The following is a 24368-nucleotide window of genomic DNA, read 5'->3' as shown; positions in this document are numbered from 1 at the left end:
AACCACTCTGACAATGAATATACGATTTTATAAATAAAATATGCATTTAACTATTCGCTGCATTATCATTTGACTATGTACATACATATACTGAGCAATAGGAGTACATCTGTATCTTTTTTTAAACTCAAAATACTTATGCTTGTAAAGGTTTCCTTGTAATTTCTCAAGGCTTAAATTAATAATATCTAAGAACTTGATTTTAATATGAGAAATGAGAAGTATCGATAAACTAATGATTCGAAGCACGTCTTTTAAAAATTTACTTTTTTACATCAAAAATATATGTATTTAAATTACATTTAAATTTTAAACCTGCACGATTTAACCTGAGTTTGTGAGTTTCAAAGGAAATTTACGTTTCACCACGTTCAGGATCCTTTTCTTTCAAACTACTAGGTCCTGCATGATCTGAAGATTTAGAGCAAAAACCATTCAGCATTCGATTATATTGTTTATATTCGCTAACTGGTCTTGGATTATCCAACTGATCATATTCTGATTCGTCATTATTTTGCTTGATTTCATCATAAACGTGTTCAATTTTTTTTCCATCCATTTCATCGATACTATGGTATACATTAAGATTTGGATTACCCATATCTGCATCTCTGTTCTTTAAATCATATCGATTATACGAACCTGAAAATAAAATATTGAACAAAACTTAACTATCCTTTCTTTAGGAAATGCAGTTTAATCTTTCCTACTATTTGCAATGATACCTTTGCAATCATCTTCATCATCTGTACAACTATTCATTCCAAGCTTAGCTTTTTCATTATTTATTTTCTTACTGGTTCCAAGATTATTTCTGAACTGGAAGTTGTTTAACAATGTAGTGGTTCCATCATCAAATTTAGAAGAACCTTGATAGGCGTATACGGGATTATCGAACTGTGTTTGTTCTGCATAACATATATTAATGATATATATTAATAATAATTATAAAAGCACTTTCTAAGTAAAAATAGCGTTTTTTCAAATATGTACCCGGGGGGGAAGCAGGTTCAGCGATATACTGTACTTGGGCAATTTCATTTTTCAAATCTGCTACTCTACGTCGATGATATAACCATCCTGCCAAGGTCATTACCATAACAACGATCGCAGCAAATAAAAATCCTGTTATCATACTACCATAACCTGTTTCATCTTTTTCTTGTACATTACGCGAAAATAATTCTTCATCACAGTTTGGACCTAAAAGAAAATTTTTCAATATCAATTAAGATAATTTAATATTAATAGATTTAAATTAATATACCTGAATATCCATGTCTGCATATGCAACCATCAACAGGGTGACAAATGTAATAATCGTTTTTGCAATCACAAGGTTCCATGCAATGATCGCCATAATATCCTTCTGGACAAACTAAATTTACAAATATAAAAAATTTATGTCATAATATTTCATTAGTTTTTCTACAGAATTATTTTGTACAATTTTTTGCTTTCACATACTCTCAGTACATTTGGTTCCAGTCCAACCAGGTGCACAACGACAGTGACCATCATTAGATCTGCATTTGCCTCCATGTTGACATGTACAATGTTGACTGCAGTTCATTCCATACGTCCCTTCTGGACAGGATACTTGACAAAACTCACCTTGCCAACCAGGTCGACACTGACACACACCTGAAGTGATATTATACATAAAATCATAGGAAAAAGTATGTAATAATTAAAGTTAATAGTAATTTAAAATTAAAATAAGATATAAGTATAATACAATTAGAATTGGAGAGCTTAAAAATATGTTAGTTTTTGAGGATCGTTTGATAATAAAATCAAATTTAGATCAAATATAACTAAAAAAATGATAGAAAGAACTTTACCTGTTACATGATGACACTCTCCACCATTTTTACACCGGCAACGACTGGCACAATTTAATCCATAACGATTAGGTGGACAAGGATGCTCGCAAGTTAAACCTAAGTATCCAGGTCGGCAAACGTATTCACCAGTGACATGATCGCAGGTCACATTTCCTGAAAAATAAAATATTTCACATAAAACTTAAATTATAAATTATGCAAATATCATATCATATTACATTTTTTTAATTTATTGTGAAATGATAAAATGTATGCCTCTACATAAGTTATATTATAATAGGAGTTATCGGATAGCTTAATAACTTACCAGTTTTTTGAAGTTTTAAGTAAGACTACAGAAATAAAAAATCACCAAATAATAATATTTATTGCATTAATAATAAAAGCGTTATTTCACTATTTCCATGCTAAAAAATTTATGTACATGCTCAAATACAAATTAATTAAACTAATGAATTACATATGATGAACGCTATATTGCAAAATGTAGTACAAAAATGCATTTTGCATTAAAAGTTACTGATCAAAAATGTTAATAATAATTTCGTTTTAGCAGAACTGCGAGAGCCTGATTTCACTTGCAACTAGTACTGTTATTTTTACCTTGCATTTTCTCCGGACACTTTTCGTTACAGCGTACCCCGTACCACCCTTCTTTACAGGGTTGAGAACAGTCAGGACCTTCCCAGCCTCTGGCACAAATACAAGTGCCTGTTTCCGGATCACATGAACTATTGTTCATACACTCGCATTGCGAATGACAGTCGTCACCATAAAGACCTTCTAGACACTTTGTCTCACAACGGATTCCTGTTTTATACCGTTAAAATGAGAACTTCATCGAAGATCAAATCGCCATTAAACTAATTTTCCAGTCTTTCTCAAAAATTTCATTTCTTTTTAAATAATACTAAATTGATTATTAAAACATATACTATTTTATGTATTTAATATATTTTATTTTATTCATTAAGTAATATTATATCTATTAAATAAATTATAAAGAGACAGGAAAATCACTTAGTAGTTGAAAATATTTAGTTATCTTACATACATTATATGATGCAGATGAAATGAAATAAGTAAGATATTAAAACGTTACTATAAGGAAAGGATAGATATTGAAGCTTTCATGTACGGCGATTGATCGACGAAATAAGAAAAAGAACAAACCTCGCCATTCTTGCTTACAGATGCAATGACCAGTAGTAAAATCACAGCCTAGACTATTTTCTTCATGACAGTCACAGAATTGTGTACATCTCAGCCCAAAAAATCCTTTTTCACAATGATCTTGACAAAATTCACCGACGAAGCCAGCCGCACATGTGCATGTGCCTGCAGGTGTTTAAAAAAAGTGTTGTGTTTTGGTGCAGGTGCAACGAAATGAAAATAGAAATGTAGAATTAAGAAATGTGTCTTTCAAAAATGTGTAACACTAAATTAAATAAAACCAAATAATATAAGCAAATTTTATGAGAAATAGATAAAGATATAAAATTCAAAAAATTAATGCTTATTTGTTAATGAATTAAAGCATTAACTTTCTATAAAATTAAAAAATGATCGTTGCAACCAGCCCCCTTACCATTTTGTGGATTGCAGGCAGCATTGTTAAAGCATTTGCATTTACTCTCGCAGTCCTTGCCAAAAGATTTCTCGTCGCAGGGACGATCACACGAAACACCAACCCATCCTAATAAAATGTAATAATAATACATGCAGGAATTTAAATTTAACTCAACATAAAAAATAAAAACGTTTTACAGACAACAATTAAATTAATTAATTCTTATCGAATTAATATTACTTACCTTATTTAAATAACCATTATTTAAATAAATTAATTTATAATATTAACTTACGACTACACTTAATATTATGCATGTAACATACTACTATGAACTACAATTAGTAAAGTATCACAATTGCTCATGCAATTCACGATCATATAACTAAAAGTTAAGATAAATTTATGCAGATAAAACAAAATGAAAGTACCAAGACGTAAACACATAAATCGTACGACCGGAAAATGCTTATTATTTGAAGGATACTTTTTTTAATACGTTTTTAATTACTCACACATGACTCAATCAAATTTCCTTCCAATTTTAATAAGCATTATTTAATCTTTGATATTTATTTGAATTAATTTAAGAATTCCTTTGCTCGTAAGAGTGTAGTTTATTACCTGCTGTACAGTTGCATCGACCACTCTCGGGTAAACAAGTAGCACCATTCTTGCAGACGCATTTTTGTGCACAGTTTTCGCCGTAAGTGTTGTTTGGACATACTTCATTACAATCTTCACCTCTGTATCCTGCTGCACAAATACACGTTCCATTTATAGGCGAACACTGCGCGTTATTCTTGCAATTACAACGATTCTGACAGCCTTTTCCATACATATAAAGTGGACAAGGTCGGGCACAGGTATCACCATCCCAGCCTGGTTTGCAAATACACTTTCCAGTCCAAGGATGACACATTTCTGTATTGTCATTCTCACATTCACAAACCTAGCAAACATTTATTAATATTTTATTTATTTTGTATTATTCAAAGTAGCATTGAAAAAAAGAAACATTTTTTCATACTATCATGTACCTTTGTACAATTGGGTCCCCATAATTCATTTTGACAAACACGCTTATTGCACTTTTCGCCCGTCCAACCGGGACTACAGATACATGTTCCGTCAATCGGAAAACAATGTGCATCATTTTCGCAGGTACAGTTATTTGTACAATTCAAACCGAATGTTCCTTCGGGACATATCTTTAGGCACTACAAGAATTATTTTCATAATAATTGAGCATCACGTAAAAATGTAACTTTAAAAATATCAATTAGTTTTAATATTGAATATAGCTGTAAATAATCACCATTTCATCATAAAAGCCTGGTTTACATTCACATTCCCCAGTAATATGATGGCAGCCAGCTCCATTGTAACAATCACATTCTTGGGAACAATTTTTACCCCAGAAATTTTCTGGACATCGATTCGCACAAACTGAACCCTATTTTACAATAAAATTTAAGTAAAAAATTGTATTACAACACATAAAATCTTGCGAAAAGTCATTAATTAATATTTACAGTCCATCCACGTGTACAATAGCAATCGCCAGTTGTAGCATTGCAAGAACCACCATTCTGACATTTGCATTCTGACTTGCATTCATCGCCGTGTTTTCCTGGCGGGCATAAATCATCGCAACTACAAAAAAAATGAGCATTATTCGAATAATTTAAAAATTGAATTTTTCTATTTAACAAAGTTAATAATAGAATACAGAGGACTTACAGAGGTCCTGTATAACCTGGAGCACAATGACATTCGCCAGAAATATGATGGCAGCTTCCACCATTCCTACAACGGCACTCCTCGCCACAGTCTTGCCCATATCTATTAGGAGGACACTCCTGATTACAGTATTTGCCGGTCCAACCTCTAGTACACAAGCATTTACCATCGAATGGATCGCAAGTGGCCCCATTCTGGCACATGCAATCCATTTCGCAAGACTTGCCCCATTTTCCTGATGGACATTCTATTGAAATATAAATACATAATTTGGGACACTTTGCTCGCTCATGAGTAACAAATACGAGATACAATTATTACAATTTTTCTTATAATAACATACGTTAAAACATCCTGATTAATTAAAAAACTAACAAATATCAATAAATTCACTATTATCCTACTTAGTTAAAAAAACAATAAATATATAATTTGATTATTTCAATAATTTTGAAAATAATAATAAAGTAATAAAATCAAACGCTTACTGTAATCGCATAATGGACCTCCATATCCTGACTCACACTTGCAGACATCTGGCGCAATACAAGTGCCATGAACACAATCCTTGGAACAGATAGGAATGCAACGATCGCCATTATTGGTCTCCGTGTAGCCTTTACAACATTCTTCCACGGGTCTCTGTTTCGTTAATTTCTGATGGAACAAAGTTAAGATCTTAGACACGAAAACTTCCTTTTTAATTAATTTTAATTTAATTTACTTGTTATTACTTACCTCTTCTTTGTATATTGTTTTGAATACCACTTTGTATTTAGAGCATCGCGGCGGAAAGCTGAAGCACCAAGTGTTCTCTCGAACAGTGTAAGGTTTCTGTTCCGATATCCTCACCGTTACCGTGTACCTGACACCAGCCAAGTGTTAAAAGTAGGTGCTACGAGTTGTGAAAAAAGTAGGTAGCTCGGGGACATTAATAATTAAAATGTTAAAAAGCTGATTGAATCTTTTAACTTTGTTACAACTGTACTTATTGAAAAATGTATTAATCTGGTAGAAAACTTGTAACATACTGTTGATAAATAAAGGGCATTAACTATATTTCTATATTTTTTGAAATTAAAAATTTTTTCGAAGATATACATTGGACATATTTTCATAAATTTTTATTAAAATTCCAAACGTAGTAATAATTATTATTTTCTTAAGAAAAAGTACCCCAGTGAAAGTCAATTACCGTAAAATTACGTAAAATTAGTAATCATGGCATTAAAATGTATTTTACTAAATTAATAAATCTCTTCCACTTACGTTGCTTGCCTAGTACATATGTTTGGTCCCTCTAGACCGCTAACCGTCCCCAAAGCAGCAATAGCAGCCAAAAAATAGATCGATAAAGTCATTCTGACTTATCGTTTTTAGTATAATAAACTATTATATGTATATATTCGCACGCATATCACATTGCTTCGAGCAAAATCCCGCAATGTCTTCGAGTATTATGTGATCTCCTTTTTTAAGCAATCTTCATGCTTTGCAGACATTCACATTTCTGATCCTGAAAAGACAGTTGATAAACGTTAAATTATCGTCGGCTATTATTCATTTTTCTTAAGAATAAAAGAAACATTAACAAATAACAAAAAATATATACAAAAAGTAATCTCTAGCACGTTTATTACGAATTCAAAGAAATTCATTCGTCACTTTAGACTCTGTATCCTGAGCTCCATCGTAAATTATCCGTTTCAACCATATTCCCGAGTCACTGTTTAAGACAAATCACATATTTATTAAAATAGTAACTACTCTGTCGAGGACTGTTCAATGAGTAGGAATATTCTTTTTCCTCGAATTGCGACAGCAGAAGATCAACCAACGATGTGAAATGAAACTTTCTTCCGGAAATAACGGTCTAAAGTAGTCACAGAACAGTCCTACTTGCGCTTGTAAACGGTAAAACAGTGAGTCTCTAAATGCCATTCTACTCAATAGAGCCTGAATGTTAATCATGAATGCTGAAAGTATTATTTATCACCTATGGTACATTTCATATAATTGAAACATATTTTTGTTCAGTTTGTATAACTTATTTGTATCTGTGGAATATTTAACAATTGAAAATCGAACTTGAACAATAATTAGTTGCACGTGAAATAAAACATCTGCCTTTTAACAATCAATGAACATGTCCATATTACACACTGAGTCACGCAAGGTTCGCAAAAATTGTGTAAGTGTTGAAGGCTTATCATAACTTCCGTGTTGCCATTTACAATTTGGCGAATAGAAACTTTAACCACCAACAAAACTTGGAACAGCATACGCACTTGGGAAAACGAAAATAAATATATCAACACATACATTTGTAGAAAATTAAATTAGACAATGTTCCACATTATAGTTATCTTATTCTGTCCTGGGTTAGTAAGCGAATGTCCCCAAAATGCATCCCTCGCAGCCTTATAGGAGCGTGTTCCCTCTCCGTCACCTCGTTATCAAGGACAGGTAGTTTTTTTAACCAATTTCGATCCTGACACCTAAGCCTGGCGTGTAAACATTCCTATCTGTCCATTGCCTTTGAACCTCAGCGACGTCTTCTAAGAAATCCAATGAAGAGCTTGTTTGTGACGAAAGACGAGCAACATCGGTGAAGGTTGCCCACAAATTGTCTATCCTTTTTTAATCTTAGTAGTAGCATGTGTTTAATTTCTTATTGATATTCGATAATAGTGTTTAGGGGTCCTTCTCCGCGGTTGATGGTGGTTTCTTGGCTACTGTGGCGATTAGGACTGGAAGGGACGAACGGGAAAAAGAAGGGATGCTTTTCGTCCGGGGCTAGTGGACTCATTAGTAAGGCTACCTAGCAGACCCTCTCTCAGGCAAGGATACTATTGGGAAGTCTGGAAATTCAATATATAGGAAACAGAGGGTTTACCGAGGACTTGCAAGAAAATCCTCGAACCTCCTTCAACCTGGAACCTATTTAGTGACGAGGGTGAGAATGATGCCGCCACAGTGTCTATACATCATTGCTTGTCTTATTATCGTGTTCGCATATTATCGTATAAGGAAATGTCCTTGCTCACGCTCTTAGTCATTTAACTAATCAGGGTACCGTTAGTCCTTTAGCGAATTTCAGCGAAAATCGAGGAGTTAGTCGCTCTTATATCTTCAAACTCTGATGTTGTCTGGCTGTCTAACATTCGACCACCTTTAAATCTCTCCTGAAACGTTGATACCGTCTATATTCGACTCGGCTGTGGTCTACTCGTTCGTATCTTAGCCTTTCTTCTTGCTCGCGATTATTGAATTGGTTGCTCAAGATTGATTTGATAAGCAACATTGACGAAGCTCAGCGTGGCGGATTTACCCCCCAGAGTACATCGAAGAATGCAAACGCGATGAGACACATACATCGTATCACATTTTGATATGAGCAATTTCACAGTTTAACTTCACTTTATATAAAGTGGATCAATAACTTTGACCACTTTGAATACCTTCATTATTTTTAGAGGTATGCAAAAACTTTTACGGGATGCAGAGCCTGTAACATGTATATTATAACTTTGTGAGTGGGAAATTTCCAGATATTTCAAAATAGCCATCGTATTTCTTGATGCCACGTTATATTTTTCTGTTTCTGTAGTAAAATGCTGAAGATTTCAACAACCTATAATATAAGTTCATTCGATAATAGATAATAAAAGTTGCAAATGAAATATAATAAAGTTTATTGGCTCACCCTGTATAAAGCTAGGGTTCTCAATCCTTTGATACATGTTTCTTAGAAACGTAAGATGGCTTAACAAATTGAAGATCATTCTCATTCTCGAGGATGAAAGCAGCCTTTGCACTGATCTTTTTATTATCGCAATTTCTCTTGTATCTTCTTTGGAATATTTCTTTTTTCCTGAACTCCTATCTTGAAAGATTATATAGTGTTCCTTCGTTACTAAAATATTCTCTGTTAATCAATCCCACAAGGATCGTGTTTCGAGCACCGTTCAACGTTCTTTATCTGGTTCAAGCAACCTTGGAATCACATTACGATGTTGAACGCTCTTTTTTCTTTGGTTGTTTGCATTCTGCGCACGTCGATCGAACTTCACGTAGTTCAAAAGGAATTACACGAGTAGTGGAACTACATACCGGATGTAGGAAGTAATTACAGAGGAAACTCATCTTTACATCTCCTTGAGGTAGACTTCAATCACAAGTCGTATTCGAACCCAATCTTGCCATTTAGTATTTAGAACAAATTTTCTAAATAGTGTGGCATTGATATTATCCAAGAAAGATAATATATAAAAAGATGCTTCAGCGACCAAAACAGGAAGTTAATGAAACGTTATCGCTTGATTACATCCATCAAGTTCAATAGATTCAATTATCGTGGGACTATATGAAAATACACTTTTATTTCTCTTATGACAATAATCATACTTGTTATAACATCTGACTTGTTACTATATCTTCTATATATTGTGATAATAATTCCTATGTATGTGTATACTTCCTTCCTTTTTACGAAATTACATAAACAAATAACGAGTCAAATAGATATAAGAATCTGCGAATATCAACTTGTCTCGTTCCTGTAACTCATTAGATTAACTCCTTGAAATAAATGTGAGTATAATAAAATTTGCATTTTTATTTGCTTAATTAAAAATTGACTGGTGATATCGTTATTAATCGTGAAATAAAAGTCGTAACAAGATTCTGATTAAAGTATCTTCTTGCTTGGTTAACATTTTGTCACTTCCGGTCGAGTATCATTCATGGTTTACGCGTGTTTGCACATGAATCATAAGTCTGTATAGTCATTCGTTGGTTGAAAAAACGTGAGCTTAACTTATGAGTAATTCACAGAGATTTTTCAGGGTAGTGGTGACCAGTTTTTATTTGGTCTATCACTCACAGCTGTGCATTAATGATTAATCGCAGCCGTTTAACCCATACGTTGCTAATTTCCGCGAAAGAGAAAGGCTCAAAATTAGGAATTTAATTATCAGTATTTGAATACTCGGTAGAATCTTTTAAACGAGTTTTAGGAGACTTAATAATTGAATACTGTCGCAAGTTTAAGAGTTACAATTATAAATCTTCCAGTATTGTTAAGTAATTTATGTTAGGATGCATACGAATGGATAAAATTCAATAGAACAGTAACAAAGCAATTTTACTAATATCTCGAAAATTAAAGCCAACCACTAACTAAATGTAAAGGGAAAAGTTGTTCAAAACACTGCTATTGACGCTATATTTGGAAATCATCGAAATCAGCGAGAAATCGGTAAATTGATAAGTTCATCCTTTAAACCTAACTACTTTCAAACTTTCATTGTTACGTTACTGAAGTCGTGAAATTTTCTTTATATGACTGTTATAGTTATATAAATATATAGTTACAATTTTTTACATATTATTATTCGGAATTATCAATATAACCTTCAATATTCCAATCAGGGTTCTTCAATTGTTTCATTAATGTCACTCAAAGTTAAGCAGCTCAATAGAAACTATAGAATTCATTTAACAATAGCATGATGGTTCTGACTGTATTATACAGTGTGTTTCGTTTTACCGCGAAAGCTGGAATATCTGACAAGTGATCGAAGCTATAGAAAAAATATCCATTGATCAGTATGAGGAGGAATGGTATTAATAACTTCTCTATTGGTAAGGAAAGCTTTTTACCAACGGTAAAGAAAAGGAAAACTTCGTGGAATATTTTAAATGGAACTCTATCTTTTTTTTATTTACGATACAATAGCGTTTATTGAAACGAATTCAACGACCTGCATAATGATATCATTCCGTTTAATAGAATGTCATAAATTAGATCTGAAAGAGTCAGTCAACGTGAATTGTCACGTGATCAACTGACAGTATCAAACTCCTTATCTCCCCAGATTATTATTATATTTTTACTTTTGTATTTGAAGGTTAGTCTAACACATGTTTTCCGTAAATCAAGAAGTAGAAAGAACAATTGTTTTAGTTTGAGGACGAATTTTATGTTAAGTTTCTTTGCCAAAAAGTGTTTCGCGTAATTTGACATACAGCGAATTCTCTTATCTACTTTAAACCACTGCGTCAGAAGGTAGCCCTAAATCTGTCCCTAAAACTTTTCTCAAAGTGCCAAAGGAATTTTTGTATAGCATTATCATTGTATTCAATATAACATTGATATTAGGCATTAACTCTTTGCTCTCGAAAGTCAACTCTCAGGCGCCATTTAATCAGATTCTAAAGATCGATATTAATTAATATATCAAATTTAAAATTACCCAACGAAGCTGTCCCTAAAACTTTTCTCAAAGTGCCAAAGGAATTTTTGTATAGCATTATCATTGTATTCAATACAACATTGATATTAGGCATTAACTCTTTGCTCTCGAAAGGCAACTCTCAGGCGCCATTTAATCAGATTCTAAAGATCGATGTTAATTAATATATCAAATTTAAAATTACCCAACGAAGTGTGGAATATCGAAGTAAAATAATTCTACGTCTTAATATGCATACCATTTCTTATTTATCGTTTTAAAAATATCATCAACTTTATGGTAGAATGTCTTCGAAATACTGTTTTTCTGTAGCAAAAAAATCACCGAGTGCAAAGGGTTAATATTAATTATACGAATCAAAACCTTGCTTGACATAAATGTGGATATTCCAACTCCACGAATATTTATTAGTACGAACATTATAAGGTATATTCATATCACCTACATGTTCAATGCGGACCCTATAACTATACGTAAAAATATATACAAAGTCTACAGTTCTATTCCCCTACGCCAATGATCACGTTTCATAAGATCGAGCTAAAGGTAAGCGTAATGGTTATCCAGAGCCAAACAAGTCCCTTGTGCAACGTACTTACGTAGACCAGGCCAGCAAAACTACAGAACCCTCTCTAATGGTGCAAGTTGAATAAAAACCAGACGAGTCGGTACACATGCACACGCACGAATTACGGCGTAGCCGGTTAACGGTGTTAAGCTCCGTATAGTAAGTCGCTTCCATACTGAGGCGAGGTCATAAAACCGGGCAAGAACGTTTACAGCTTCAAGCATCTACACAAACAAGTTCACAGAAACATGCAAAGATAAAGGTTCAGTACCTCGGTCAGAACGAAGAATACCTACGTACCTTAGTTTTATACAAGGTATACCAACAACGGTAGTACAACCGGGAAGAGGCTGATTCTACGTGAAAAAACAAATCGAAAATAAAGAATAAAATTTTTTCATTCGAAGCTTCGTTGTCGAGAAAATCAACTTTGAATATCCACCGAGTACGCGTGCACTTAACTTTGGCTTGGATGGATGGATCATCGGTATATATACCAGCGCACCCGGTGAATATTCAAAGTCGATTTTCTCGACAATGAAGCTTCGAATGAAAAAATTTTATTCTTTATTTTCGATTTGTTTTTTCATGTAGAATCACTTTGCGGTTGTTCTAAGGTTGCTGGGTCACACTGTATATACTATAGCTTTAGTACAACAAAATGCTGCGTACAACTCTAGATGTCGCTGTAATCAATCGACACCGTTGACGATTTAATTTGGGATCTTACTACATCAAAAAGGTCACTATATTTGCGTATTTCGAATCCTAATTGTTTAAGAACTTACGTTACTTAAGAATTAATATTTTCATTCGAGAGGAATTAAATACAAAGGCATAGCCAGTGTTAATAATCGTATATACACATAGGATTGAAGAAGTAAAAAATAATGCAGTTTTTCTAAGAAATTGAGAAATATAAAAATGTTGAACGTGTAGAAACAAAAATACTACGATCGAAATGGAAAGGAAAAGAATGAGATTTCCCTGCGTTTCTCTTCGATACAGACACAATGCAATGGTATCGTGAGTGAGCACTGGAAAAAATGTATTGTTTGAATCACTTTGAGGATAGTAACTATGTACATTAGCGCCATAAATGTCTTTATTTACCAATCCTCTGACCTGAAGTACCAAATACGAGAATTCAAGCAACGTTGCATGGAAAATGCCCGCATTTTCTATTAATTAGCTTTTTGTCGTTGTATCAAATGAAAAATAACTTACCGTTTTTAACACGGGCAATTCGACGCACAATGGCTTTGTTTGTGTGGTTTAGTCGTGTGAAACGAAATAAAAATAATCGGTCGATGAAATTCATCGTTGCTTCGACGCTCGTCGAATCGAAACTGGTATAAATACCACTTGTTTAATTCTTTCACGGTACAGAACAGTAACGTAAAATATATTTATTCGTGGACCATAAATTTTAATAATCCCATTATACAATTTATGGCATGAAAAATATATAATTGCGAGAGGTCTCTATTCTGTTCAAGCAGCAATATTATATATACAAACTCGTTTTGGTAGACAGACAAAAATAAGAACATTAGTCAAATTATATTAAATCTTCCAATTTATATGCAGCAAGGTGATATTATTTGATAATACGTGCCACGATTAATTTATTAACGTAATAACTGAAGTTAAGGTTCTGCATTGTAACTACGTATCTTTTTGTCCAGAGTTAAACTGATACCTTTTAATCAATTAAGACTTAAGGCTAAATATAAAGTTAATTTAAATACGTTCCGAATTTTTTTAATTCATATTACTTGAAACATTTACGAAGTAGACATGTACAGTTCATTGATTAGTATGAATTATTTTCCCACTGTTTTCCGATACTACGATTATTAATATTCTTAGACAACGATCCCTTTAATCGAGATAACTTCCGTATGATTCTATATTTATTAAACATCCATGTGCGTTTGAAACATGTCAAGGATGAGCGCAATGAACGCCTGCGAACATAAATTATATACGAACATAGATACCACCGGAAGAGTCAATTCAACGGCTTCTCTACTACACATTCATTTATGGAACAAAATAGAACGAGCTATTTAAGAGGCTTGAATTGATCATCGGAACCTGACATTCTCACCGTACACCTGAAGCAACGTGGTGCATACCAGAGTCTCGATTGTCGCTGTGATAAAAGAATGCGATGAACATACATACATATATAACATACTTGAATGTATACGCGTATGCATATGTGTATACTCGGTGAAGAGTAAAAGTCCACATTCCAAAATTTTCCACTGCGAAATTCGAGAACCTCTGGTTTCGTCATATGCTTTGTTAACTTAATGCCGTTAACGTGTTCAATATCTTGTGTGAGCGAGTATTAGGCTTAAACTTGAAAGTTGAAAGATTTACAACTTTGAAAATTTGAAACTTTATACTACGAAAGTTTGAAAATCAAACGTTTACGCCAATTTTTAGTCTAGTACTAAAAGAAGAATTAATCTGACTACATATTCATTTATATACTGGATATCAAGTGTAAAACAAATAAGATAAATGTATCTTTATACACGGTTAGACCTGATCTAATAAAATATGTTATTCAAGTAAAATATTACACATTGATATCCGCGAATAATCACTTCTTCTAAGTACAATTTCAATATTCCAAGTATCAATATACCACTTTGCGGTACGTTTAAAGACAGGATGACATTTTACTAGAAATACGTCAGACATGACTCGTCCATTTGCGTAACCAATTAATTAATCAGAGAGTAGAGAGCAAGGTCGTGCGAAGATGAATTATTTAACAAAAAATATTAATATTCAGTTGTACACTGCTTTCACTGCTATAACAAATAAAATATTGAACAACTTTAATTTTGCATAGGAAGAAGAATTAGCTAAAACATCGTTTAAATATTTTATAAATATACTTAACAGCGATACATCAAGAACGACAAATTTTCTATTCCACAGAAAGTAAGCATTCTCTAACACTTTCCTTTTTTAGGAATACATAATTGAAGATAGTTAAATTTCGCATAAATCATTTCACAAGAGTACTCCGTAAATCATGTTCCAGTACTCGATTACACAGCATAAGCTGTCTAAAATCGTTTTAATTACTCCAGCATGTTAATACATGTTATAAGTCCTTACAAGAGAATCTTAGTCGCCTGAACTTCTACTAAGCAAGTGTGAGAAACTCAATTATTCATTGTCGGGCATGAATTGTTATTCATTGTATCTACGGGAACATAGTCGAAGATTGTATAACCCTCAGCGGTGAATGGAGAGAATGCAATTAAGAATAAGTTGGTCACCGGGTGATGGTTACACTCTTTGTATCAATTATGTTGCATAATTAACCAGCACGGCCGCACAGCTCTTTAATATCACTGCATTACTAAGAAAAGTTCTCATACCGAACTGCTGAACTGGAGCTCAATGGAATTGTTACTCTGCAAAATGTTAATATATCAGAAAAGCCAATGGAACACTTTATAAGATTATAAATATATCATATAAAGGGAATAAGTATTTACTCATTGAAGAATGTATACTTAACATTGAAAAGGTATTAATTTTCTCGCTAGTTGTTACAAAATAAATAACTCCAAGGCATCGATCATTATTTTTAAATTACCCTATTTCTGCTCTAACTTCAATTTTAGAATAAAACGAAACAAAGGATCATCTAGCAGAAGATAATTCAATCTCGTTTACCAGGGACACCGGTAAATCTGCCAACGCTTCCTATGATCGAACACGCAAATAATCCCATTAAACTATGAAAACGAGTACGCTCCGTGCAGAAACGGGACTATGAACGTTACAGAACAGGCAAGCTGTGACAGAACACGTGAAAAAAGGGGTTCGACCCTTCTAGCCTAAAAGGGAGTTAATTCGTTTATATGGGGAGGACAGAAAAAAAAGAAAGAAAAAAAAGAGAACGAAAGAAGAGATTCAGGGTCCTAACAAGCCACACGAACAGTGAGTCACAGGATGTGTTGCACAGACGAGATAAAACACATTGAACTTATCGTCTGTCTACGCAGGATGTGGATGATCGAAAGTCATATATGATTCTCTTCTTGTCATTGTAGGTTCGTGACAAAGGATGAAAGAGAAAATTCTAATCCAGTTTCCAATGAAAAATAAATCGTTTCTACGAAATCGTTCTTAAGTGCTCATTATGGGTCGATAATGACGGAATTAATATAGTGAGTGGAATCAAATAAAGCGAAATCGAATACACTCACAAATCCAACTCTGATTCAATGACTATGAACACAAGATGTGATTGAGATGAAAATGTCTATTATATTAAACGCTATATTATAAGATATTATAAAATAAATAAGCTTTCACTTACAATTACACGAGAATTTACTATACTATTTAATAAGTTCCATTTTATTATAATGCTATATATATATTATCAGGTGTCTTGTACTTTATGTAAGGTATAGAGAAAGTGCTGATATTAATAATTCGTAAAGAACTAGTTTTAAATCCAGTTTGTACAGGATATCCAAAATTACTGTCACTGCAAATGAATTATAATAATTTTAGTATTGTAGTAAATTTATAATAAATTTACAAAATACATATCAGAAAGAAAAGATAGAAAAAATTAAACACAATCTTGGTCAACGAACTATATTTTTAAAACGAGACGATCTATTATCTAATCGTGGTTGTCCCAGTCTGTGAGTTAAGATACTGCGAGAACATTGTAATATGTTGCTTAGCACTGCGATATAGTACAAATAAAAATTCGAAGATTAGATAGCTATTATATTCAAAATTGATATTTTCCACAAGCCTTGGTATTTCTCAAACGATCTAACTTCCTGTACCGATTATTTCAAAAATATTTATTATTTCGAAATCTCATAATTATTTATTATTCTAAGAAAAACAAAAAAGATAAAATTGATTTTGTCAAATTACTTTCCCGATTCTCATATAAATTTTCACTGATCTTTTCTGTTTCTCATTTGAATCATAATTGCTATTTCAGCTTGTTTCTAAGTCTTATTTTTATCTTATTTCTAAATAAATAAGAAAGTATCTTGTTTTAATTAATTCACTGTATTGACTTGTCTCCCGAATTTCACCAACTTGAAAATGTATTATGTATATGTGTCCACTTTAAATGGAAGTCAAAACTCGTACACCGAATAATCACAGCCAAGCTACACGATTTTTCTTATATAATCGAAGCATGAGGGCAGAAGTGAAAGCTGCAACCGACTGTAAAATTCGACAGTGCAAGCGTATCATTCCTTTTTCACTTCAATAGTGTCATTTCTTTGTTAGATAAGCGGTGAACGAATTATGGGTATGAGAAAAATAGTAGGCTCATAAACGCTGTTGCAATACTATGAATTGCTTGTGTCATCGAGGACTTCTGACCTCACGGCAAGGTAAAATTAGAAGATGAAGTATGTATAGCTGTTTTTCATGTACATTGTGTTATAAATTTTTTAAAGACAATATAGCGTGTAAATCTATATGATATTTTCAATCACATTTTGATGAAGAATTATCAGAAGAAATTTCTTTTGCATATTTTTTTGAGGAAGAACGAGCAAAAGACCATCTAGCTCTGAAAAAATTAACGAATCCTTTCAATTCCTTTCTTTTTTCTTTAATGAAAAGCAATAATTAATAAAACTTAATATCACTATCTGATATAAAAAAAGTGGTCCATGAGAAAATAAAAGATACATGTTCCTTGCCTCCATTTTTTAAAATTTGATGCTACGTAGAAGCAAACATTTCGTGGAGTTTGATGGCTGGAAACAAGGAAGTTAGCTCTCAACGTTGTTTATTAGAGGACAGGAAATACTTCATAAAAATCGAGCCGCACAACATTCTGACTGAACACGAATTTACGATACGCCAACAGGCAGCTTTGCACAGTATTTTGACAACACTCACGTATATTGTAATTGAAATAAAACTGTACTTTCATTTAAAAAATCAATTAATTTATTTAATGAAATTACATTACTAATATTTCAATACAAAGTGCACGACATTTAAAACGAAATAATCTGGATTCTTTTCTTACCCTTTCAATCTTCTCTCATTTATACAATACAATTGATGATAATAAGAACAAGTTACCGATGCAAGATTATCTTAGTTATTCTTTCATTTTCTTACTTAAAATCCGATATGCCTTTTTCTTTCAATTAGCACAAAAATCCTTGACCACAGTTCAATGTAATAGTATTACGTTTTATAGAACACACCAACCAACTGCGACAGCTAACTGGCAGTTCAGCACAGATCCATTCACTATACTTTCCATTACGTGCATACCACGACCGATCCTTCTCAGCTCCGCGAACTCCATCTTACCAGGGAAAATGATCTCGTTCCTTGTTTATACTACTTCCACGAATAAAGTAAATAAAGTAAGGGAATTAATTTTCCTTTCATTTCCTTTTTTCTAGGAATTTTTATATTATTTTTCTGCAAAATAATAGTGTTTGTTAGAAAAGTATATATAAAGAATAATTAGAAAATTAGCATTATGGCATACCGATTAATATAACTTGTAAAAAACACTTTAAAAAACTTAGTATTTCTATCATCATATAGTAAATAGGTATACTGCAATAAATAGAATTAGAATAGACATATTGTAATTAAATCATATTGTTAATGTCAGCACTTATAAGATTTATGTACAAAATAGAATTTATTATGTGCTATACTCAGAGTAACCTAACCCTTGTTTTACATGGATTTTGAAATGTTTTCGCTAGAATTGTGTCGTTTATATATACCTACAGTGACCTAGATATTGCTTTCTACAGAGAATATTCACGTGCTTATTAATATCTATCGATTAATCCTAAATAGAAAGTAATCCTGATTATCTGGGGTATTATGCATCTAAAAACTTAATTAATTAATTAATTACGGTATAGACCACTGGGAAAATACCTATATATTACTATTCGTATCCGCTTCACTAACTTGCCGAATGTCGCAAGGACAAATTGCAAGTGCAATTTAGAGTTATAAAGAAAAAGGGAAAAAAAAGAAGAACTTCATAAAAAAAGAACTTAGAAACCAAAGAACTTAAAAACTGAACTGACGAAGAACCTTATAATCTACGGACTATAGAATCTAGAAATTTGAATCCTAAAAGGAACATAACGTACCTAGGAACGTGAAATATGAAATCTAATTTAGAATGAAAACATAATTCGAGTGTTTTTAATAAAAAGAAGAATAAAATAATTAAAACTTGAACTTTATTCAAAAATCATTACAGTTGAAGATTCGAAGGAATATGTTTACTCGCTTCCCAAACCGCAAACCGAGTTATTAATTATATACTACTCATCACGAAAACCTCTAACAAAACATCCATCTACCTCTGTAATAGTTTCTAGCTTACCATGGCACACATAATTGACTATCACAATACGTCAATTAAACTCTGCGAACATGTTCACGGCTTCTACAATTTCTGCAACGTAATCTTGGCCATATTCTTGCTAACCAAAATCTACCCTATGAAAATCTACCTAATCCTAACCTCAAACGCCACCTCATGCTTCTATTTAGAAAATGCTTACGAAGAAATTATATTAATACCTAGGAAGTTTAAACAATAAAAACGTTAATGTTTTGAAAATATACGACAGGAAATTTTCAAGAGTAAACAAGAAAAATTGAAAAAAGAATCAAACTACGAGTACTTAAGTATTCAATTAAATCATTACGTCTGTCTTCAGATCTTTACTTCTTTCTCTGGAATTCTTCTATCAACGAACAGCAGAATCACCTTTGTCTTCGCGATTACTCTTGAACAATGGCCGACGACAATATTTCCGTGAACAGAAACGCATTGTTTACGGATTTATTGAATCCTTCGTATAAAGAGGCTCAAACATGAAAAACAAATGATTGAACAAGACAAAGAAGTAGAACAATTTGTGACTCAAGAAGGATTAACATGCAAAATGAAGGCAGAGGAGGAGGACGAAAGAGAAAATATACTTTTAATATACTTTGTTAGATGATATAAATTCACTTTTGGAATACTAGTATAGAGGACAGAGACTCTTTGTCTTAAGTTAAAAAAATAATATTCCATGTCATTTCGACTTTCAAATCCAACGATATTTATGAAATTAATCTTAACACAAATAATGTATAAACAAATACTGCAATCAGTAAAAAGTAAAACACGAATAAACGAATTAATGATCCAATAAATAAAGTTATCTAGCAATACCAAGCTCTTGATTAGTTCAATCTCCTTGCTTAATTTTTCATTATGCATTTTAGTTCCCACAGTTTTTCTCAAATTTGCAAATTTTAATCTTGTTATAATGTTATAAAAATAATTGTTACTTTTATACGTGACAATTAGTTAAATACCTGAAATTTAAGAGTAATAAATAATAACTGAAAATTCTAGATTTTTTTTTACATCTTAAATCAAAATAAACATCTTAAAACTTTACATTTCTACTTACTTGCAACTATAACCTAACTTAACCGTAGAAATATAACGTTCTATCATGCTCTTCCATTTACGCTACACCTAACAGGTTTCACAAAATTCCTTTACGATTATTGCTGCAATTAGTTTTAAGGAAATTAAAACAGACCAGTATAATCAAATTATTTAGGACGCTCACGCTAATTTCAAAAACTTAACACAAGCTATATTCAGATACGATTCTTCGATATGTATCGATATCGATCCGGCCTTAATGTAACTTGTTGCGTACGCATCTTTGTTCTATTATGAAATCCAAATCAAGCATTCTTTGATTCATTTTTCCAATAAAATATTTTATATTGTATATAAACTATATGGACCGTTTATTTTGAAAGTGGTGTAAGTCCATTTTTGAAAAAAATGAGATATCACGTAATTCATGCTTAATTTAAAGTAAATTTTTTATGTATAACTAGTCCGTGTTTAATTTCTTAAAAATTTCCATGTTTTGTACAATTAAAAATTGGTCGGTAAATGAAATTGCATAATCATCGATTATGAAAGTGGTGTAAGTCCAATTAACAGAGGTAGGTGGCTTAGCAGATAGCAGATAGTGTTTAGCATATGCTTATAAATTTTACCTGATCACTTCTGGTGGAAACATTTTAGTATGTAAGAAGTTTTTCATTGATACTTTCCAAATATCTACTGGACGAATTGATCGTATCCTAAAAGCGCATGAGAATATTCCGAAAGACATGCGTGGAAAAATGGATGGCTCTTGCAGAAGAACTAGTGAGCTAGTAACGAATACAGTGATAGAACACATAAAAAGCTTTCCGGTATTTGAAAGTCACTATACTCAATCCCAAAATCCAGAACGGATGTTTTTAAATCCTGAATTGAACATAAGGAAAATGTATAATTTATACTTAGAAAAATGCAAGGAAAATAATTTGAGTTCAGTTAATGAATGGACATACAGGAAAATCTTTAAGCGAGATTTCAAGTTACACTTCCATTTGCCTCGTAAAGATACCTGTGCGAAATGCGATTTCTTTAAATTAATTAAGACAACAACTGATGACGAAGAAAAAACAATTTTTGTACCCCATACACTATTTTATATAAAACATCGATGAAGGACAAAGAATTTAAAACTATAAATTTATTACCTACACGTCCTGGAAGACGGCTAAAATTTGAAAAAATCGCCCTGGCGCCTTTGTGCCAAGATGCCAGGCCTATTACTTATGAAAAATATAAAGACATCAAGCAGTTATTACCTTATATACCTTCGGTGCATCATTCATATCTTGAAACACTGCCCCATGCAGAGCATAAGTAAATACTATCAATATCTTGTAATTTTAACAATGTAATTAGCGTCTAAAATTTAAAATACTACTTCTATTTTATATCGTGTCATTATTTGTAAACAAAATTGGATCAATATGAAGTATATTTTAAGTGATATTTGATTTTTCAAAATTGAAATTAAACGATTTTTACAATTGTCTAATTTTGAAAGTGGTGTAAATCCATTTGCAGCCCGTAACTATACATCAGTTTAGTAAAATACGCCTAAAACAAATTTATATAACCAAATTACATATTGATAAAACAGTAGAAACATTGCTAGACTTCATATAATTTGCCTAAATTTTTTAATTAACAGATATGTTAACCTTTAATTTTCTCGAAACAAGAGAAAATGGACTTACACCACTTTCAAAATAAACGGTCCATATTATAGTTTAAATTTTTTGTTCCATTTATACATTTACATTTAATAAATAAATATACATATTATGTAACCCACCAATTTGACTACTAACATAAGAACAAAAATATATTCAATAATAATATACATTATTATCATCTTCCAATAACAAAAACATTAAGAAGATATAAAAAGTATATCATATCGTTGCTAAATACTACGTCGATATAGAAATATGCAATTACATTTAATAGCGTGTTTACATTTCCTTTACAATCTAACACAGTTTGTAATCAAAGCAAATTTGACGATCTAGAAAATTAATGAAATAAAAACAATTCACTAATTCGTTTCTTACAATAACGTTCTTGATAGCGAGAAGTTATTATGAATGTTTCATTTTAATTTATTGATTACAAAATTATATTATAAATTATATAAAAGAAAAAGTAGGAATGAAAATTACATGTCGTATAGAGATATGACGAAATATCCCTATTCGCTCTACGTTACCTGTCATCAAGTACCATACAGTTTTATAGAAGCAGAGCCTTTCACTTCACTTTGATACTACAGTAAAACACCATATTATAAATAATTCAAGAATTTATAAATTCAAGAAACAGTAATATATTAAGAAATTTAAAAGCTTCAATTTAATATAGAAAACTTACCAGAAGTCAAATTATATCTAATATACATATCAAGTATACTAATGTTTTCATGAAATGTAGTAAATTTATCAGTAACACATACAAAATAACAATTAATTTACAACTATAATTTATTACGATGAATGTGGTATACAACATTAAATAAATTTTTTAAGTATAATGATAATAATACTGAAATTTTCATAATAATGAAAATAAAATTCAATGCAAGTTAGTTCGGTAACTTGCGTACAGTTCGTACGTATGTGTATTAAATGTATACCGTTTCTTTAAACTTGTTTTTTACAGAATGAAATTTATATTTTGATTCTAAAGCGTTCTTCCTATTTTTTGCATGAGATAACACAATATTCTTGTTACATTATTAGTACATCGATAACGTATCAATGAATCAATGACTTGATGTTAAAAATCAACTATGATTTAAATATATACAACATCGAACATCGTACGCAAGAACAGATCAAAGCACTTATTCAAAATAGATAGTAAAAAATTAATTTTAAATTGATCGCTAATTTATTGAAAAAATATTTTTCAAAATTTCGAATAGTATCTCATCTAATTTTTACATATTTTTTACCTGCTTCTATAAATTGGATTAAATGAAGTGAGTTAATTAATTACTCTAAATTTAACAAAAAAGAACAAAGTAAATATTTCAGCAGTTACTTATTATAAAATTATGTTTTAGAGAATATTACAATACATTTAAAAAGTAAAAAGAATTATTTTCATCCGATAATAAAATCAAGTTGTGAATTCATTTTGATAAATATAGCTATACATCGTAATATAATTATTAAGTATGTCTTGACCGTAAATACACCAACTGTTTTTAATATCTAATTTACAGCTAGATTATTTTAATACAGTATGCTAACATTTTTTATGACTGTGACTGAAATAATTAGAATAGTTAAATATAGTACTATCGTGTGTTTTAAACGATTGAATAATAATCAAGAAAGAGAACACTTTATAAAAATATTACAACAGAGAATCGATCATAATAATACACAGCATCTCTTTAAAATGTTTAATCATAGTTGAAGGTATAAATTCAATGAAGATTCGTAATCTGTACCTACTTTGATATCATTTTTCGCACAATAACTTGAAGATACGCAGCCATGGACACGAAACATACAACAGAAAAAAGTTAATAATTGTCACAGAGAAACACGACACATATACTTCACTCATCAATTTTCAACTGAACTATGCTGATTTTAACATCGACTAAAATACATAAATGCACATGGCGACCTCTACAACAGCGCATATAACGGTAAAAATGATCAATCGATAAAACAGGAATTCCAAAAATTTCACTTATCCTAACCATTAATAATAAAAAAAATTCGTTATTAGTATATAATTTCAATTATTTTATTGCAGTCTTATTTTTTAATATTTTAGAAAATTTATATTTTTTCTTGCATAAATATATAAATCAGCATTTATAATTGTTTTGTGCATTTTTAATCATGAATCTGAATGTGATTTATATTTTATA

General features: G+C 31.5%; 2 protein-coding genes across 3 annotated transcripts in view; one reads left to right on the top strand and one right to left on the bottom strand.

Annotated features, from left to right (window-relative positions):
- Positions 1-254: 254 nt before the first annotated feature.
- Positions 255-24047, bottom strand: drpr (multiple EGF like domains draper). 2 transcript variants are annotated; one of them, XM_017898268.1, is made up of 18 exons: positions 23941-24047; positions 6430-6676; positions 5899-6025; positions 5649-5817; positions 5161-5407; positions 4953-5073; positions 4736-4873; positions 4458-4637; positions 4042-4369; positions 3436-3543; positions 3021-3185; positions 2451-2657; positions 1845-2000; positions 1468-1644; positions 1268-1378; positions 994-1203; positions 726-908; positions 255-642 (listed from the first exon to the last, which is right to left on the bottom strand). In XM_017898268.1, exons 2-18 carry the CDS (start codon positions 6519-6521, stop codon positions 356-358), a joined length of 3006 nt encoding a protein of 1001 aa, XP_017753757.1. In that variant the 5' UTR covers positions 6522-6676; positions 23941-24047; the 3' UTR covers positions 255-355. The 2 variants fall into 2 exon arrangements, with proteins under 2 accessions (XP_017753757.1, XP_017753758.1); XM_017898269.1 differs by lacking the exons at positions 2451-2657; positions 3021-3185; positions 3436-3543.
- Positions 24048-24199: 152 nt separating this feature from the next.
- Positions 24200-24368, top strand: part of Got1 (Glutamate oxaloacetate transaminase 1) — a 2971-nt gene continuing 2802 nt past the window's right edge. The window contains exon 1 of the mRNA XM_017898304.1: positions 24200-24222. The gene's annotated coding sequence lies outside the window, so the exon portion shown is untranslated. The remainder of the gene's footprint in view (positions 24223-24368) is intronic.

Source organism: Eufriesea mexicana, unplaced genomic scaffold (assembly GCF_001483705.2).
Source record: "Eufriesea mexicana isolate 0111107269 unplaced genomic scaffold, ASM148370v2 scaffold657, whole genome shotgun sequence".
Taxonomy (NCBI): domain Eukaryota; kingdom Metazoa; phylum Arthropoda; class Insecta; order Hymenoptera; family Apidae; genus Eufriesea; species Eufriesea mexicana.
Note: the sequence above shows the minus strand (reverse complement) of the source record. Positions and strands in the feature narration are given on the sequence as shown.

Excerpts from the sequence above, each read along its gene's own strand:
- drpr (XM_017898268.1), bottom strand. The coding sequence starts at position 6,521 with ATGACTTTATCGATCTATTTTTTGGCTGCTATTGCTGCTTTGGGGACG. Across the intron at positions 3,544-4,041 it reads TCGATGCAACTGTACAGCAG|GATGGGTTGGTGTTTCGTGT; the intron begins GTAATAAACTAC and ends ACATTTTATTAG. Across the intron at positions 1,204-1,267 it reads ATGCAGACATGGATATTCAG|GTCCAAACTGTGATGAAGAA; the intron begins GTATATTAATTT and ends ATTTTCTTTTAG.